This window comes from Stegodyphus dumicola, chromosome X2 (assembly GCF_044657685.1).
Source record: "Stegodyphus dumicola isolate Sdum_Otavi_A_Nest chromosome X2, ASM4465768v1".
Classification (NCBI taxonomy): domain Eukaryota; kingdom Metazoa; phylum Arthropoda; class Arachnida; order Araneae; family Eresidae; genus Stegodyphus; species Stegodyphus dumicola.
The window spans coordinates 100,297,542-100,317,143 of NC_140781.1; the positions used below are offsets into that span (position 1 = coordinate 100,297,542).

A 19,602-nucleotide genomic window follows, 5' to 3' on the forward strand; every position below is an offset into this window, starting at 1 on the left:
GTATTAAACATCAATATGAAGAATCGTACTCTTTCAGTTAAAGATGGAATTAGCCAGATTGTTTGGGGCTGTATGAATGCTTATTAAACTCAAAATCTACATTTAATTAATAGCAAAATGGACAAATTTATTTAAATATTTAAGATCATTTCCAACAGAGCCTTAAAAATGGGTCTACTGTCGCATCACATACTTTATCAGGATAATGATCCTAAGGGTACCAGTCCCAAGATAATTATCCCAAGGCATTCATATTTGCAAATTTTGAACTTAAAATTACATTTAAAGAGTGATACAAATGTCTGCGCACTGACTAGATTTCAGTCCTATTGAGCATAGTTAAGATCATTTGCAAGACCGAACTTAAAGCTTCTAAGAGACTAAACTTTGAGTAAAACTCACCGCAGAACGGGAGAAGCTAAAGTCTATGAGTAAATCAAATCTCAGAATCTAGCATAACCTATGCCTGTAATTCTTTAACCTGTAACCTAAGCTTGTAACTTTTTAGCCTATAACTTTTATAACCTATAACCTTTAACCTATAACTTTTCTAGTCTGTAATGTTTTTAGACTGCAACGTTTTCAGAGTGTAACTTCTTTAACCCGAAACTTGTTTAACCTGTAACATTTTGTGACTTGTAACATTTAACCTGTAACGTTTTAGCCTGCATTTATTTTAAACTGTAACATTTAGCCTGTAGTTTTTCTAGCCTTTAATATTTCAAACCTGTATATTTTTAGCCTGTAATTTGTTTTAACCTGTAACATTCAGCCTGTAACTTTTCCAGCCTGTAGCGTTTTTAGCCTGTAACGTTTTTAACATGTAGCATTTAACCTGTAACATTTACCCTATCACTTTTTCAATCTTTAACATTTTAACGTGTAACATTTACTAATTCAGAAGTCAAACAACAAAAATCATCGTTATATTTACAAAATTTTCACAGGACTAGTTTCGATGGTTTTACCGAACCATCATCTTCAGCTGCAAAACCGCAAATGAACAAGATAGGAAATAATGATTAGATAAGATAAGAAAGCCTGGACAAGAATAAGCAAGTGGCGCCATCTGTTGGCGAAAACAGAACTAAAACATAATTTCTCTAAAAGCCGAAGGCAAATTTGGATTGGAATTAGGATCGTTAACTAGAACAGAAAGATTTTTATGAATGTGAAATGCCTCTAGAAAAGCACGGAAACCATAGGAATAAAATGAAGCTAACTTTTGTTTAGTCGGATGACATGATTTAAAGTGTGGTGGAAGGCAAACTCTTCAAGTTTGCTCCTCCAAACTAGCCCTTGATGAAGAACTAAATTATTTAAAAGCAATAGCTATTGACAGGGGCTTTTCACCCAACATTATTAATCAAGCAGTTAAAAAATTTTCATCTCAACACACTAAAAGCCACACTCTTATTTTAGGAGATTATAAAAATTCTGTTGTCATTCCCTTCTTTCCATCAATTAGCTATAAAGTTGCACATATTTTGCAGAAATTTAACTTTCGGGTTGTTTATTCTCCCATCAATAAAATTCCAACTTCTATACTCAAGGACCCCTTTCCGGATATGAATTCCTGGGGTATTTATAGGATTCCTTGCCAGTGTGGTTTAATTTACATTGGCCAAACTAAGAGAGCCTTAAAATTTCGCGTCAAAGAACATGAGGCATATGTTAGAAAAAAGGAAACACAGAAGTCTTCTGTTGCTCAACATTGTTGGTCCGAAAATCACACTTTCAATTTTTCTGCTGCCAAAATTATTCAAAAAACATCTTCCATTAGAGAACTGGATTTTCTAGAGGCATTTCACATTCATAAAAATCTTTCTGTTCTAGTTAACGATCCTAATTCCAATCCAAATTTGCCTTCGGCTTTTAGAGAAATTATGTTTTAGTTCTGGTTTCGCCAACAGATGGCGCCACTTGCTTATCCTTGTCCAGGCTTTCTTATCTTATCTAATCATTATTTCCTATCTTGTTCATTTGCGGTTTTGCAGCTGATGATGATGGTTCGGTAAAACCATCGAAACTAGTCCTGTGAAAATTTTGTAAATATAACGCTGACTTTTGTTGTTTGATTTCTGAATTAGTATTTATTCGGCGTGTTATTGTGTCTTAATTATTAGTGTAACATTTAACCTGTAATGTTTTTTTTATCTGTACCTGCATCTTTTAAGATGTTGAGCTGGAGCTTATTTTATAGTAAAGAATAATTCATTCTAAATCTGCATTGAATGCAAAAAAATTGCTTTAAACTTTTTTCAAGGTTTACATGATAGGTTGTAAATAATTCATTCTACCTGTTTAGCCCACCAGCGGCCGAGCGGTAAGTTCGCTGAACACTGGTAGTTCGGTCCGAGGTTCGAATCCCGCGAACGGGCTGGCTGCATGGGTGTTTTCGTGGTTTTCCCCATGTGTAACGTGTATACGAGCCAGTTTCCCTTAGAAAGTCCTCCACGAAAGGCATCCCTCCTCTTAGGCAGATAGCCCTAGTGTGCTTTGCCATAATTAAATACACCACACCACACAACACCATTCTACCTGTTTATAAGGCTGCCAGCAGCTGGCAGATTGTCATCTCTTTCATTCATGTAGTATCTCCGAAATCTTAAGACGTAATTCTCAATATACTGTTGCCCGTTGCGTTTGCTTTGGTCTAACGGTTTCTAGATGTGGAAGAGAAAGCTGTCATGAATCAAATAGCGATGTATTAATTTGTTTTATTAATGCCTAAAATATTGTGTAAGCTTAATTGCCTAAAATGTTGTGAACATGCAATCCTTTAATATTTAATTGTCTAAAATATTCTGAATCCCGTCCTGTCTGCTAACTATCCGTGTCGGCTAAATATCCTGTCGGCTAAGTATCCTTGTCGGCTAAATGTCTTGTCGGCTAACTGTCCTTGTCGACTAAACGTCCTGTAGGCTAAGTGTCCGTTTCGTCTAAGTGTCCTGTCGGCTAATTAGTGTCGGTTAAGTGTCCTGTAGGCTAATTAGTGTCAGTTAAGTGTCCTGTCGGCTAAGAGTCTGCGACCGATCCCGAATATCCAATCGCTTCCGGACTTCCGTCTGGACTCTTACTTTCATCTTCCAATTATGACACTCGGTAAAATAGTTATAAGTTACTGTTATCATGGTTATATATTATGATGCTCATCAACATATAACTATGTTACTGTGAATCATTATAATGGCATGCTTTATTAGCGAACAGAAAGCAACAGTGCTAAATTCTTGTACGACAGTGTGATTTTAGGTCAATATAAAAGATTTAACGAAAACAGAGGGAAAAAAGAAGGGATTTATGTGAGCAGACAAAGAAAAATTAATTTATTCCTCATACAGTATTCAAACATTTTCTCTTACGCTGAAGGTATACTATAATTGCATTGGGTTGATATGACTGATAAGTTCGACAGCATATGTCAACTTGAAATGCTAGAAAAATAAAACTCGATGGCATATAAGCATTCTGTACCGCGCCGCGCGCATAAGAAAAATCTGTACTTGTAATTGGACATACTTTCCGATGACATCATTTTCTCTTGGCGTAATGACGTTTAGGTGGGATTCATACGGTTTTGTTTTCGTTGAATGACGCGCATGAGTGACACGGAAGTCTGGAAATTATCGTTTATTTTCTTTGAAACGAAAAAAATTAATCACAGCGTTCTGCATATGACTTATTGTTTCATGGAATAATAAAATTATAAAATATTTCAAAGACGCTGTTAATATCAGAAGCAATCTTAAAGGCTTAGATTATTTTTCATGAATTTAGTGCAAAAACCCAAACATGACGATCTCGGGCCAATTATAAAGGTATTGTGTGCTAGTAAGTATATTGTCATTATTGCAATATGTTGCATTCTGTTCCTTTACATTGCAGAAAATATTTCGTCTGCAAATATTACGTTATTTCCATGTTAACGTTCATGTCATTTCTCAATTTCCTGTTGCCTTAAATGAAAGAAAAAGCGCATTCAGTATTGTCCCTGAATTTGTTGTATGTGAATAAGAAAAGAAACTTCCTTCTCTGATAAACACTAATTTTATGCAAAGGTATAAAAGATGTTACACATTGAAAAATGGACAATATTCATAAAGTAATATTTTTAAGTTTTAAATACGTATCTCTGTTTCTCTGTTCCAAATCTATGTTAGTCTAACTTCACAAATAAATTTTACTTTTTCAGACTGATTACAATTATTTTGAATTTACTGTATACTATGTTAGCTCCCAACGTCGTTTTTGCTACTTCCGAAAACTGACTTGTCGCATGTTTTAGGAGATTGCATCTGCAGAAAATAGATATTTAATGAACATGAAATAACGATAACAACACCTTTAACATGAAGTCTTTAAAATTAAGAATACATTTATTAACAATCTCTGTACTTAATACACATTTACGGCATTAGCACAAGAAGAAATAACACTTTCTCTGTCTAAGAAAAAAAATCACTACATTTTATATCGAATTCGCCACACTAAGCACTTAGTTCGCCACACTAAGTGTAATCTCATAGCAACAAAAATACAACGCACGTAATAATCTTTTTGGTACTGCTATCAAAATTTAAACAAACGTATGGAGGTATACCAAAGTCAAGGCATTCCTAAGCGTTGAGGAAATGATGTCATCGGAAACCATATCCAGTCACGAGGAGGAATTTTTCCCTATATGCGTGGCGCGGTACAGAATGCTTATATGCAACTCGATGCTTAGTTAATCAAAGTAGACTTTCTCGGCATTCGCACACTTTTGTCGTTAGTTTTCCAGTAGCTGGAATAATTGACATACAGATGGGGCCTGTGATGTGAAGATATTGTCAGTTGTAAATGATCCCCTTTGCCATTAGCTAAATTTTATTGGCTAAGAATGGGAGAGGATGATGAAAGAGCAGATAACTATTGAGGGATGCCATAAGAATATGGCAGATGAAGAAGGATATCGTACTGCAATTTCTTGAATATTTGTACTGTACCTTGTACAACATATGAGAGTTTATAGTTATGTTGCATGAGGACATGATATCCGTTCGTCGTTTTTGGATATCTGAAGGCATACTGATTTTGAATTTCATGTACTTTAGCCTTGATACTTCAGGTACGACGAAGGAAGAGGCAATGAATCATTCCAACATTGGAACATCTTGAAATCAGCAGCATCTTTTGTGGGTGAAGAGAACGGTTAGTTAATGCTCATCTCTTTGTCACAATCCATCCATTGTTGATCGTTTATGGGTGTCATGCTGTATAAATTTTTTATCCTGTGACAATCCAGTGGTATTTTCTTGCAATTTATTCCTCAGAAAAAGCGAACTGCTTACTTCTCGACGGCGTGCTTTCTCGACCGCTATCAACTCACATTACCAGTGGCGTGGAGGGGGCAAACAACAATAGTTTGATATACGTATACGAAGCCTGCTAAAATAGCAAAAACATTTTATTGTGAATTAGATTCAACGATATTCTTCCGGGCTTGATATGAATTTTGCACCGTTCGGTGACAACAGGGCTCCTTTTCGAGTGTTATATCCCGAGAACTTGATGCACCACCGGCGTAAGATGCGTTGATTAGTTAGGTAACTGGGCTAATCGTGATGTTAATGTTTCATGCCACAAGTCCTACGGAATGTTCCAATTTCAATTTATACTCAGTGCTGTGTGTTCTTTGTGGCTCACGTTGACGATGTTCTCTTGAACAGTTGTTTCACCCATTGATGTCTTTGGTACTTTGATTGCCTGCTGTGCTGACTTGCAGTGATGTGACGTAGCACACATGTCGCTAAATTAATATTTGTGGCCTGGGAAGTTACGTTTCCACCGTACTTATACTTGAAGACTACATTTGTGCTGACTCAATAGATTGAACATTAAAATGCATCTGAAATCTTTCCCTGTGCAATAAGTGTTTCTTAAAAAAGTGGTTTTTATTTTGTAAATAATTCGAATGTAAGCTTTTATGTTGAACAATAAAATACTTACACGAACTTTTAATTAAAGAAATAATTAAAACTTTAAATGTTATTAATGAAAACTTTTGTTTACATTAATTTAAAGTTTCATGGTCATTTATTTACAAAAGGGCTAATTATGCAAGAATTTGCATCTAATTCTGGGTTATACTCTAATATGAACTCTCATGCTTTCTCGTGATTATAAGTCTTTATCTTCTGATGAATAGTTAACACTGGCGCTTCTATACCGTTAATGATTTTTAAATTAGATAAGGTAGCTAGAGAAATATTTTTACCTTAACACGTTATAACAAGCTAATAATCCAAAATAATTTTAATAAGGTACTTTAATGAATTATATGCTTTCAGAAAATGTAGTAAAGAAACAAATATTTTAAATTATATCATTGCCCTATAAAATTATTCTTGAACACAGGACCTTTTTGAGAAATTTTTTTAACGTGAAGTGCCCGCATATCTTAATTCTAGGAGATGGTTTCGAATTCTGATGCAGTATCCCGTTTAATAATCTGTTTTGGGGCATATCCCGAATTCAGTAAATAGATTCGGAATTTTTAAAATAATCGTTATGAATTTTGCTAGCTCTGTCTCACATGAGCATGGAGACATTTTTGAGGGATCTAAATACGTATATGTTCACTACAGAAATAATCGTGGCTTCTAGATACGCGTTTTAGAAAATTCTCACCACGTGTTGAAACAAATAATTGCTGTTTTTTGTTCCGTGTTTGGTATTATCATATATGTATATTACCATTAATGCGCCTGTTATGTAGAACAGAGCGAAAAAGGTTTAACGTTTGTAAGGAAATATTTTGACGAAGCAAAAATATTCTATTAACAGAATATTTAAAAAGGATGTGTAACAGTCTTAAACATTTCTCCGAATATAAATCTGAAGCTGAGCCAATACAGATCGATATTTTTCCAATTGTTGGAGTAATTATATTTTCTTCAGATCTATAGTATTAATAAATGAACTGTGCTTACCAGAAATAATGCAGCAATAGAACATTATTTCAATAAAATAACGTATGCTTTATTGGAATAGCTCAACCAAATGCGGACGTTTTGAAATTTACATTGATGTTAACATGAAGCGTAAATAATGCTGCAAAATGTTACAGTGCGAAAAATTGTGTCAGTAGATAAAAAGGAAATGAGGAAATCTTGGAAAAGAAAAGGTACTCAAAACTGTTAAATATAAGGTAATATCCTTCAGAATTGTGATGGTCTTTAGTTACCTGATTGATTGTTATTTACTGGGATGAAGTGTTGATGGACTCAGAATTGTTATGTTAATTGTCTGGAAATATTTGTACATAATTACCGTATTTATTTGGGCCTAATCTTGAGCATTGAAAGGGTAAAATTACAGGGTATTTATTATTTCTAAAAGGAAGGTTATAACGAAGAACGTAGCCAATTAAAAAGCACATACGAATAGATGTACTACTATTCACATTTTAAAGAAGACCATTACAGCTATTATCTTGAACGCTATTATTTTTGCTTATGCAATATTTAAAGTATTTCGTGTACAAGATTATAACATAACAACAAATATTTCTCCATTTATGTACTTATATTTTCAAATGTGTCTAATTATATGTTTTTGTACGAAGAGCCTTTATCTTATTACCATTTACTGTAGAAGTTATTGCTTTTTTCCCTCCATCGATGCATCTTAGGCTCACTCATGTCAAAATATCGAGCTGTAACATTGTCCCCTTTTTGTTGCTGTATTTGTTCCAGCTGTAGTGTAAACTTAGAGTATAAAATAACCATCGACACTGATTACTCTTTTCCCAAATATATTTAATTTAGTGGCACCGAATGTGTGAGTTCATCATGACAGCAAAGGTGAATGTGAAATGTATGAAGTGCATGAAATAAGACAAAATGAATATCAAACCATTTTTTTTATCTTAATGCTAGCCTCACATGTGGGTTTTTCTTCGTATTCATAAGCGTAGTTGTGATCCTGTTGTTTTCATCCCCGTAGTTGTGATTCTAGTTTTCGAAATACTTATTATACGGTTTAACAAGTAAGAGTACAACACGTTTTCTACAAATGCTCTGCAGAACACGCATTTTTAACTGATCGAAGAGAAAAAATAAAGGTTTTTTTAATTAGATATAATTGAAATAGCGTTTTCGTTCAAGTGAAAATACTTTATAAGCTAAATTACGTCAGAAAACATTTCTTATAAAAATAAAAAAATAAAAAAACTTAGGAAACCTGCATTAAAACTCTTCATGTGTGTATTTCGCTTAGCGTCAAATTTTATTGTGCTTTTATAAGACTTAATTAATATATATCGTTTAATTTCTTGTTTTTATTTTCAGGCTGGATTAGAAGTAATGGTATGGATCCACGGTGGCTTTCTACAATTTGGAAGTGGTCACCAAAGAGGTTTAAGTCCAAACGGTCATTTAGCTTATCGCCTGAATACAGTATTTGTCTCCTTCAACTTCAGGCTTCATGTTCTGGGGTATTTGGCTCTAGATACACTACTGAGCAATTTTCTTGAAGACAGCAGGGGTAACTACGGTACTTGGGATCAGCTTGTCGCTATGGAATGGATAAGAAACAATATACATTATTTTGGAGGAGATCCAACGAAAGTAAGTATAGCATAAAAGATTCAGTTTCATATGCTAACTTATTTTATACTAAATATGATGTAGTATTGAATGTTAGTTAGAGTTAGTTAGATTAATTGGTAGTCAGTCTTATTTTATACTTCCCTGGCCATGGTGAGTACGTGTCTTACAACATGCTGAGAAGGTATGGAAATTTCATCTGCATTTTTGCTGTCTGATTTATTATGCCAACTTGTACAAGGTTGGGTAGAGATGATTAAAATGTTTAGTTTTATCTTACACCTATTTTGTAAACTGCAAAACATCTCATGATCAAATCAAGTAGAAAATTGGAGAAAGAAAAGAATCGTTAACATACATGAACGTTCTATAAAAAAAACTACTCTCTTTCTATGAAATTTCAACAGGAATTCCAAAAGTTAGTCTGTAAAAAACTCTACATAAAAACTTTATGTATTGCTTTTGAAATGAAAAGTTTCTAAGAACGATATACAGGTATTTTTTATTTGTTTATTTTCTCATAGCTTTGTAAAATGTCTTCTCATATCAAAGTATATGATAATAAAAAATAAACCCACAAACAAATTTATAAGTTTTATAAGCAACAAAATACAATAACTATAACCACTGATGAAATATTGACAAAATATTAGGCTTTTGAGCAACAATTTTTTGTCTTTTTTTCGCTATTGAAAATAGTTACTTTCTTTCCGTAAATACTGTTATTTAGAGCCTTCTTAATTTAGTTGTTATTTAATGAATTTTATAGGAAATAATTAGCTGGTTTCAGTTTTCGCTATACTTAATTTCTTGGATTTTTGCCATATTATTTGTTCAAGACTGTCTTATAAAAAATTGCAAGGTAATCTATATCATCTGATATGAAAGCTGAGCCAAGCATTTTCTGTGTATGGAAATATTATCCTAATATAAGGTAAGCTAAATATGTTTTTTTTTCTCTCTGGAGGTCACAGTGTTTGGACCGGACGGAGGTGCTGCATCTATACTGACTATGATGACTTCTTCCCACTTTCAAAACACATTTCGCAGCGCTTGGCTTCTGGGCCCCGCCTTGGTGTTTAATCGCACTTTTACGGATTCATCTCATCACAATCGTGCACATTTTCTGGAGAAAACTGGTTGTGCAATGGACACGCAGTGTCTTCGCAAAATGACACCGAAGGAAGTGACTGGAGCTTACATTTGGAATGATGACCCATCCTTCCGGATAAGAGATCAAAATGATCTGCCAATTCAAGGAATCTTACCTGAACAGCTCATCGTTGTAGATGGTAAATATAACATTATCATATTTTAAAAGCTGATTTTGTATTTTATAAATTTTCAAGACTCTTTCACTAGATAATGTTTGAAATTTAAAAAAAAAATGAATCCAAAAATATTGAAGCAAACGCGTAGTTGACTGAAAGAACGCAATTCTTTTAAACGCTTTTCTTTCTATTAGTAAATTTTAATAACAGAGCTTATGAAAGTATAAATTTATATCATTCACTACATCTTCCGAAATAGCAAGAGTAAGTCTAATTTTATACTTTAGAAGTTATTGCATGGAAATAATAGTTTTAGGATTTTTTTTTCGCAAAATACCTTTCCCAAGACAAAGAGAAACTCAGATTCAAGCACCAAAAACATTACTAGTTTTAAGGTAAGAATGCTTTGTAATTCAGAATATGAGGATTTGAAGATGTATAGAGATATAAATACTTATAGTTTTGTCTCTTCTGCTAATTGTAAATAACCATTTAATAGCAAATCTAGAAGAGTGTTTATCGTGTTTTCTGATCATTTTAAATACAGCAGTAAACTGTATTTTCGAATAAATGCATTGGATCTTCCATGTGATGTTTAACATGCTGTACATAATCGTGCATAAATCGATGTCCCGAAAAATCAGTCATTAAATTGAACCTCGACATTTTGCGGGTTAAAATATTTAAGTGGTATATTATGCAGGTAGATTATGTCGTATACATTATATGCATAGATTATACACGTAACTGCTGTTCTTATTATAGTTAGCAATGTATTTTTGTGAAAACAAAATGTTAGGTTAACGAGAGGGATATTTGTAATGAATAAACTTTATTTTGTAAAACAAACATGATAAAAAATTTACATTACCAAGCAAACGAAAAAACAATTACTTTAAAAATAAAATAAAAGAAAAGTATCACTTCAGAAAACAAATGCTAAAATAAACTTTATTCGAAATTTTATCACATTAATCATTATCCTCTGACTCTAAAACCTCATCCTCGCTAATTACCATTTCATCATAGAGATTCCAACCTTTCAATCCATGTTCATGTTCCTTCTCTTCATCACTCGCCCGTAGTGCGTCATCATTTTTGCTGCCCGTCGCATTTAAATTGCACACTTTTTAAACGATTATATTCAGTTTCAACTGTGGTTATTCACCACACGTTTAAAATGAATTACCACAATGTATCTGTTTATGAAGCTAAATAGCTGTAAAATCTGTACATGGTATTTTATCTTGTAACATCTAGTTGTTATAATCGAGTTTTTCGCATTTGATAATAATCGTTATAATCGGGTTTTTCGCATTCACATTCAAAATTATACATTCCGTATGTTATACTATGAAATCAAGCCATGAGATACACGCGAAAGAAATTATACGTCAGCATATATAGTATATTTAATCAAAGCTTCATTATAAAATCGTAGAGTTAATTCTATATTAATTCTATAATTTATGCATCCTTAAATAATTAAGTCTTAGACTATTAATTTTAAAATTTTAACTTGCATATGAAGATTTAATGTTCTCTTTTTAAGCAACTGAAGTTAATCAAAATACAAATAGAATGATAAGTGTTTAAATGAAATTTAAGATGCATGACTTTATCTTCGGTGGGTCTTTCGAAGCGTTGTTTGTATGTTACTTTAAATTCAGGAGTTTCCAGAGGTACAGCAGAGGAAACAATTCGGCAATTATGAATAAAGCGTAATAACAAACGTAACGGTATAGTTGCTGATTTTGTTTTTCAGAATGAGCCCAAGAACAAATACTTCAAGTATTTTACTAATTATGGAAAATTAAGGTGTTATTATAAATTCCGAAGGCTGCTCTATAAAGGCCTAAGTAACAGCTATATCGAGATGCTTCTTCGGGAATTTTATCTGAGAAAGATGAGAGGCTATCTGTTTCTCTAATTAATAAGTACTTGTTCATATAATTCATATAGTTCATATAGTAGTTGTTCATAATGAAGTTCGAAACTAAAGTAGATTCTAGATAATAAAAAGATAAGTCTTAAAATTAAAATTGCCAATGAAATCGAGGCTCTGGCATACCTGATAAATATACTTCAGCTAATTAATTTTTACTAAGGATGAAAATTCCAAAATAACTATTTATGCTCGAACACATTTTACCGTTTACGTCATCTAAATAAAAAATTATTTTCAAGCTATAAATGTTTGGCTGTGGCATGAAATTATTTTTCAGAAAAACGAATAAAACTTCGAAACCTCTTTTAAAACCTAGTTTGGGACTACTTCAGACATAGCGATAACTCGCTATCTTGTATAGTATGTAGGGTCTGCAGGACTTATTTTCAGATCAATTATAACCATACACATTAATCAAAGAAATAGTTAAGTTTCTATTTCACTGCCCTGAATCATGTCGCTAAGCACAGATACAAACACATAAAGGAGAACCGTTCTGCCATTTTTTTTTTTTTTTTTTTTTTGAAGACAACATATGTTGATACGGTACTTTTCCGTTTTGCCGGCGCAAGCGATAAAGTCGCCAATAATGGTACAACCGATGTCAAACGGAATATTCTCGCTGGTAACCTTTTACGCCTCATTTTCAAAACAAGTCGCAGCTTTTTCTTATCAGATTGATTGTTTCTTTTAATACTGGAATATAATTACATAGAATTTTTATCAGATAGTTCAGTTTTATGTCTAAGGCCATTTTCGGTAATTAAGTCAATTAGGATGCAATCACAACTCTTACCCGAAGCCGAAAATATAGAAAAGGAAAGTCAAGGGTTAAATTCATCAATTCTAATGAGAATGCATTAGTGAAGTAAAGCACTGCAGTTTTACATAATTTCTGAGTAAGCTATTCGTACGCATTGAAATATTTCTTGCATTTAAACTTGTGTTCCAAATTAAGATTTAACTTGAAATTCATGTAGATAATTACTGAGAGCATTAGATTTTTGTAGAGTAGTTTACGTGAGATGAGATCGCTTGGGGTCACGTGATATGAACCGACGAATCAGAAATGTTGAACCGTGAAAGCATAGTAAATTCTTAAATTAATGTCTTTTTACAAATTTATTGTCTTTATTTATTGGCTTTTTATAAAGTTTTAAGCGATATTAAAATGTTTATGCCTTCAAAAAAAGAATTGTTAAAACTAAAATTTTTTTAATATTTTTTATGGGTATACTGTATGTTGTCGCCAATAAAGTCTGCTTGGCGAGATTTGCGCCGGCGAAACGGAAAAGTACCGTTGATACTCTTCATCCAAGTCAGATATTATGGTTTAATTCTAATGTTTAAATATATCTCAGTGACTTTTTGAATTTATTAAAATTCAAATCTATATTAACAATAGTTAACTAGAAAAGCTCTATGCATTCCCACGAACCTATACCAGACTTCTTTGGCACTGCATAAATATTTATTACAAAAGTAGCTCCCACCTAAACTTTATAAATATTTATATATATTCTCTTCTCTTTATTATTTCGGTAACTTTTTCATTTCAATCAAATGAAAAAAATTATTAATTGAACATTTTCAAGAAACCAGAAGGTAATCTGCGAAACATTTTGAAATTTTTCATAAAACAGTGAAGGAAAATTATGATGCTAATCTCATTCATACATTTCTCATTAACTGAACTAATGAGTTACATTCGATTTAAATTGAGATTTGTCAGTATTGACTATAACTGACTTGGTCTGCATTTATTTGAAGTGAATGACAAAAGATGGTACCTCGCCTAACTCTCCTAACAAATTATACGTCTCGCCTGTGGATAATTCCTATTAGACCTGCAGCGAAGACCCCATTAATTCAATAGCCTTTTACCCAAATGAAAATCCACAGCGCGTCTGCCAGACCGGGATGAATTTCTAGTAAATCATAAAAAAAATACTGAACTATTGCCCAAGCCTTAGGCCTGCACTATGTTAGTTGAGTTTGTTTCTCCTTTATTATATCAAACCGCTCTAAAATGTTAGAGGAATAGTGGAATTTGGCTTAGTAACGTTGATAAAGTTCTGATAAATTCTGCTGAAGATCGGCTGTCAGTTTAGTATTTCAGAACCTTTAATCACGTGAAAGTGTATCGGATAACATTAGCCAAGAAAATGGACTAACACGAAGAGAAAATTTATAGTAAGCGAATTAACTATTTTATAAGAATATTGCTTATTTAGGCCGCTTTGAGAAGTTTTATATAATTTAGTCAGAAATTATTTGAAACATCTCTCTTGATAAAATTAATTATTCAATTTCTCTGTAGCTAAAGCAGTAACATAAAAGACCTATTATTGTTAAGAGTCAAAGCGCTAGGATTACGATTCTGTCTAAATGTCTTAGAATTGAAAAAGCCATTTTCAACTGTTTTATGTCTATTAATTACATCAAATATTTCGGCTCAAGTGTTTGTTGTTTTAGAGGAACCTTTAAAATATCCATTTACAATAATCAGCTAGTAAAATAGTGTAACAATGTATCAACTGGATTATTCGTATTTATCTTAATGATCTGATTATAATTATAATATAATTAAAATTTTTAGTTCTTCCTAATATTTGCTGTTTTTCGGAGCTCTAATATAAAATACGCGTTCCCTTCGTATGCCATTCCTTGCATCAATACACCTGTTTGTAAGTATATTATGAGCATAAAATAACTGAGAGCTAATACTGAGTGACTGAAATAACTGAGAGCTAATACTGAGTGACTGAAATAACTGAGAGCTAATACTGAGTGACTGAAATAACTGAGAGCTAATTCTGTGAAAATTCTGAGTATGACTGATATATGCAACTCAGTATATAGCGTTTAAACTGCAGCAATGACTAGAATGGTATGAAATGTAATGGCAATTTAGATACGGAAAAATGAATTTGTAATATTTTGCACTACGTCACTTTTTGCAGCATGCTTCATGTAAAATTTGCTGCAATACGTTTGTGTAAAAATCGCGGTAATACGTTTTTATTTCAGTTCTTTTTCGTTATTAAAAAACATACAGTTGACGAAGAAATCATACATCATTTTTTAATTTTGGAGACGTTAGAGGCAAAGTGGCTGTTGCTCGTGGAAAGAGAAATGTATTCCTGACGGTCCTCAAAATCGATATAATTCAAACTCTACGCTAAGCGTAGGTTACTTTTATGCCTAATTTAAGATTTTAGATTTGCGTATTTCTTTTCCAGTTTGATTTTTAGTGTTATTTAATGCTTGTAACAGCCAGAAGGATCTTGATTTCCGTTTAGCATAAATAATATGTAAATGAAATTTTTATTGTATTTCATATTATGCAAACTAAATTTACCTGTTATTTCCATCTATTCTTTTTGGTGAATATTTCTTTTTTTCTCTCTCTGTATGTACTCATTTATTAATGGTAGTTTTATAGACTGCATTAATTCTCATGAAAATCGAATACTATATCGATTGATAATTTAATTTTCTTTTATTTATTTAAGTTTTATTGTTTTATTTTATTTATTTATTTACTTCTTTTAATATAAATTTCAGGGGAAAGTTATAAAGTTTTAATTTCAAAACGAAACATTGAAAGTATCAGAACAGCCCGGATAGTCAGGCCTCGTTTGTTGCTGTGTCATAGCAGCTAAATATTTCATTTTTTCACACAATTTGAAGGACAAAGCATGATAAATATTACTACACATAGCCCAGAATTTTGAAGTAGCATGCGCTACATAGACAGTATCAGCTGAACGCTTGTTTAAAAATTTAATATTCCATTATTTTTATCACGTGTGCTGAACGTGTTAAGTAAGATAATAAATGAGATGGAATTATTGAAACAGATTTTACACTTTCAAAGAAATGACTAGGAGTACAAGTAGACGCTAAAACCCTTTGCTGCCCCATAATTTAAATGTTTAATTAAAGAGGAAAGTTCGCAAAAGGAATGAATATAATAATACGATATAAGTTTCCTGATATGCGCAAATATAAATATAATGATGAAGGAAAATATGAAAAAGAAATATATGGGAAAGTAAGATTAATTTAGTTTTTATTTGCATGCATGCTGCTACGTTGTGTTCATAAGCTTAATGTAGCAGACTGCACACTTTGAAATCTCATTCATATGTTTGATAGGAAATGCATGTCGTCTAACAGATAGCTTCAAAATCCTTAAAAGTGGATATTAAGAATACTGTGGCTTTTTGGGGGAAGAAAAGAATTATAGTTTTAGTTTAAAATTGTAAATTGTGCTCACGACTTTTTAGATGATTTCTGAAATAACTTATGAAAGAAAAGATCCTCGTTGTGACGGACATGCTATTTTCTTCCCATTTCATTAATGTTGTATCACTAAAAATGGCCTTTTACATCTCATTAAGGGTTTTAACTGCTACGAACTAACGCATGTTTTCAGAATTTAAATCATGATTAAATTTCACAAAAATAAAGAAGTAATACAGTTAGTAATTTTGTCATTAAATAAAATACATGTGTATTTAAGTATGTGCTTAAATCATTAAAGCTAACAGTTTTTCTACATTCAGTCTTTCTCTATGTTCTGGTTTCACTACATTCTTAGCTGTATTATATAAATTCATTGTTCTAATAAACTATTTATGAAAACAAAATTCCTTTCAGTCTTGTCCTGCCAAAGGTATGTACCATTATTGAAATTTCAAACATTTGGTTACGTATAAATTTCGTACAAATTCGTAATCTCTGAGACAAATCATCTGTGTCGCACTTGTGAAAAATGGCACGCGAGATTAGTTAAAGCGGGTATCGCAGTAATATCCTTCTTTTTACTTCTCAAAAGTTTTATCCTTGTTTGAGGAAAGTTTCAGAAGTAAAGTTAAGATATCTGTAGACCATCAGGTTTTATACAATAGACTTCTAGAATATTTAATATGAAATTTATGTTTATGTGTATTCTGGAGCATGATGCCACACTTGTTACTTATTTAGGTAAACTTTATTCAAACTTTGTTACGCACACCGTGCACCTTGCAAGAAAAACTCATTGTTTCATTACAATTTCGTACATAAAAAGTGATCTGCATCGTATAGTATTAAATGATAAAAACAATAGAAATTTTAAAAATATCATTATTTTAGACCTTTAGTTTTATTGTCTACGTGATATTAAAAGTGTCTTTCTGAAATTGTTGAACCCTTAAAGAAATTGCATTGAACCCGAGCGTTCCGCGGAAAACAGTTTGAAGACAACTTTTCTAGACGAGTATCGAAGCCGGAAGCTTGCCAAATGAAAAAAATACTGCCCTAGTTGTTAAGGTATTTCTCCCTCCTTCTTAGAATGCCTTAGTGGTGTAGTGGTCAGCACACACGGCGCGTATTCGAGAGGTCCGTGGTTCGAGTCCCGGCGAGGGCATTGCTCATTTTTCATCTATCCTGTTTCGAAATAACCTAATGTCTCTATAAGGTTACCAATTTGTCCCTTCTTAATTTTTATTAGGGAGGGCGCTGTTACACAGCCCACGTGGTTAAAGATTCAGTTACATTATTGAAAAGAAAGAAAATAATTGCACGATTAAACCTGTTAACATTTATCTTAACTCAGTAACACTACTATTAGCCTTAGTGAATGAAAGACATAAAGAAAATGCAAATAATTTTATTAATTTCTCTCGCATTGAATAAACCACTTTCTTTTTCCTTTCCTTCCATCACTTTTTTCCAAGAAATGTCTGTAAGGTTTTAACTAAACCAGAGATTTTCCTTAATAATAAAAACAATCTCACACAGAATTCGCGTACATTAACCACTTAAAAAGTATCGCCTTCGTCTGTGAAGTCTAATTCAGGTACTGCGATAGCAGGAAAATACAAACAGTGCTGAAGATACAGTTGTCTTCAAGTCAGTTGAAATGTAAGAAGCTATGAAATATTTCAAGCAGAAAATCATAAAGCATCAAAGGCATTTTAGCATAGCTGAAAAAATCATTCATTAAAACTTGCAAAACTAAACAGCTTAAGAAACTGCATGAAGAGCACTTTCTCAAACATTTTTGTGTAATTTAATACGTATTTCTAATTACTATATAACTGTTAATTATTTATTAAAATCTTTCAGAAAAGATATTTTACACGAGTAATCAATAAGCAAATAGATAAAGGTCAAGCTCAGGAAATAAAATCTTTCTTGATTTGACAAATTAATTAAAAATGTAAGACATATCAAAACTTCCTACCGAAGAAATTAACCTGAATCCTTTCATGTCATGAACTGTGTTTTATTAGAATGATGAGAATCTAGTCTTAAACGATACATCCCAAAACGGTCGCGAAAAGCAGTTGTTGATAACCTATAATAAAGACCATAATTATTAGTATGATTTTATTATATAGATCAATCATAATAAGAGTAATTTAATTCATGCAGTATACGAATCATAATTAATGTACTAAGTAATAAGAGTAATTATTAAATGATTCAGTAATAAGAGCAATTTAGTTCATGCAGTTCATGCGGTATTAAACATGTTAGGCTATCGTGCAGATAAATTCTGTTACATAATGGAGATAACACGAAAATTCCTTCCCCCAATTCCAACTGCATCAGTGCAAACTCAAGCCTTATATTAAAACACATTACTCTCTATGTATAAACAGGATGGTCATAAAAAGATTTCCCCGTTATATGAAGCCCTAGCGGCCTATCCGCTCAACGAAACAAAATGAAATTTCATATATTGTTATTTAAAGATATGCGGTTAATATTATGTTGATTTAAAGCAATAGAGCTCTCTCGGTTACCGTGACAGTGAAATTTAATTTTCTTAATAAATAATAATAGTAATCTTAATAAATTAGTGCTTATTATTCTTAAATTCTTATTTTTCTTATTCTTAAGTTTTCTCATTCTTTCTTAATAAATAATAACAATCTTAATATATAATATTTCATAATAGTTTAAGAACTAATTTTCTTATTTTCTTGGATAACTAATTTTAGCCTTCATTTTGTTGCGCCTTTTGTTCGGCGCTCGGGCATTATATATTTAATAATTTTTAAAATGATATTCCTAAAAAGCGGGTAGTGGGATTCAGGGCCGACGCTGGACTTTTTAAACTCAGCATCATAATCAAGCCCACCAACTAAGAAACCCACTGGAGAGCTAAGGAAAGTACTACAAGCAAAGGTTCCCCTTACAAAGATTCCAATCACAGTGGAATAGATCCAGCCTACGCCACACGGATGATTAGAGGTATTCCGCCGGACAGCAGAGGAACTTGACCAACTGCAAGAGCATATACAAAAGCCAACATAGATGTCGACGTCAAGAGACGCTAACAACGACGACCGAGGATTGCCATCCACAACGTTCCTGAGAGCACCAAACCGGAGGAGATCATCTCCGGAGCTTAGTACAACAACTTTGTACAAGGAGGTATTCCGACTTAAAGAAAGGCGACCAAAGACAGTCAAGTGGATTACCGAATACGCAGCAGAAGGATTTGCCGCCGTAACCAAAGCCCGACGCATCTTCATTGCAAGGCAATCCCATGGCATCTCTGAATTCATTGGGATCAGACGATGCTATCGCTGCTAGCAGTTCGGGCACAGTCAAGACGCATGCAGATCAGAGAAGGTCTTCTGCGGCTTCTACTCCTGCCCGTATCCAACTTGAGGTTGTACAGCTGAGCGGCCCTCATGTATTAACTGCAGGGACTCAAACTGTACATGGGGCACAAGGTACAACTTCCTTCACCCGACTTATGCTAACGAATGTCCAGTCTACCAGCGAG

The 19,602-nt window shown here is 32.8% G+C and overlaps 1 protein-coding gene across 2 annotated transcripts in view; it reads left to right on the top strand.

The window, feature by feature from the left end:
• LOC118187840 (uncharacterized) overlaps positions 1–19,602 on the top strand; it is a 279,238-nt gene that overhangs the window by 148,285 nt on the left and 111,351 nt on the right. For both annotated transcript variants that reach the window (XM_085808803.1, XM_085808802.1), the window contains 2 exons: positions 8,334–8,612; positions 9,559–9,883. In XM_085808803.1, coding sequence (XP_085664929.1) covers positions 8,334–8,612; positions 9,559–9,883 — 604 coding nt within the window. The remainder of the gene's footprint in view (positions 1–8,333; positions 8,613–9,558; positions 9,884–19,602) is intronic.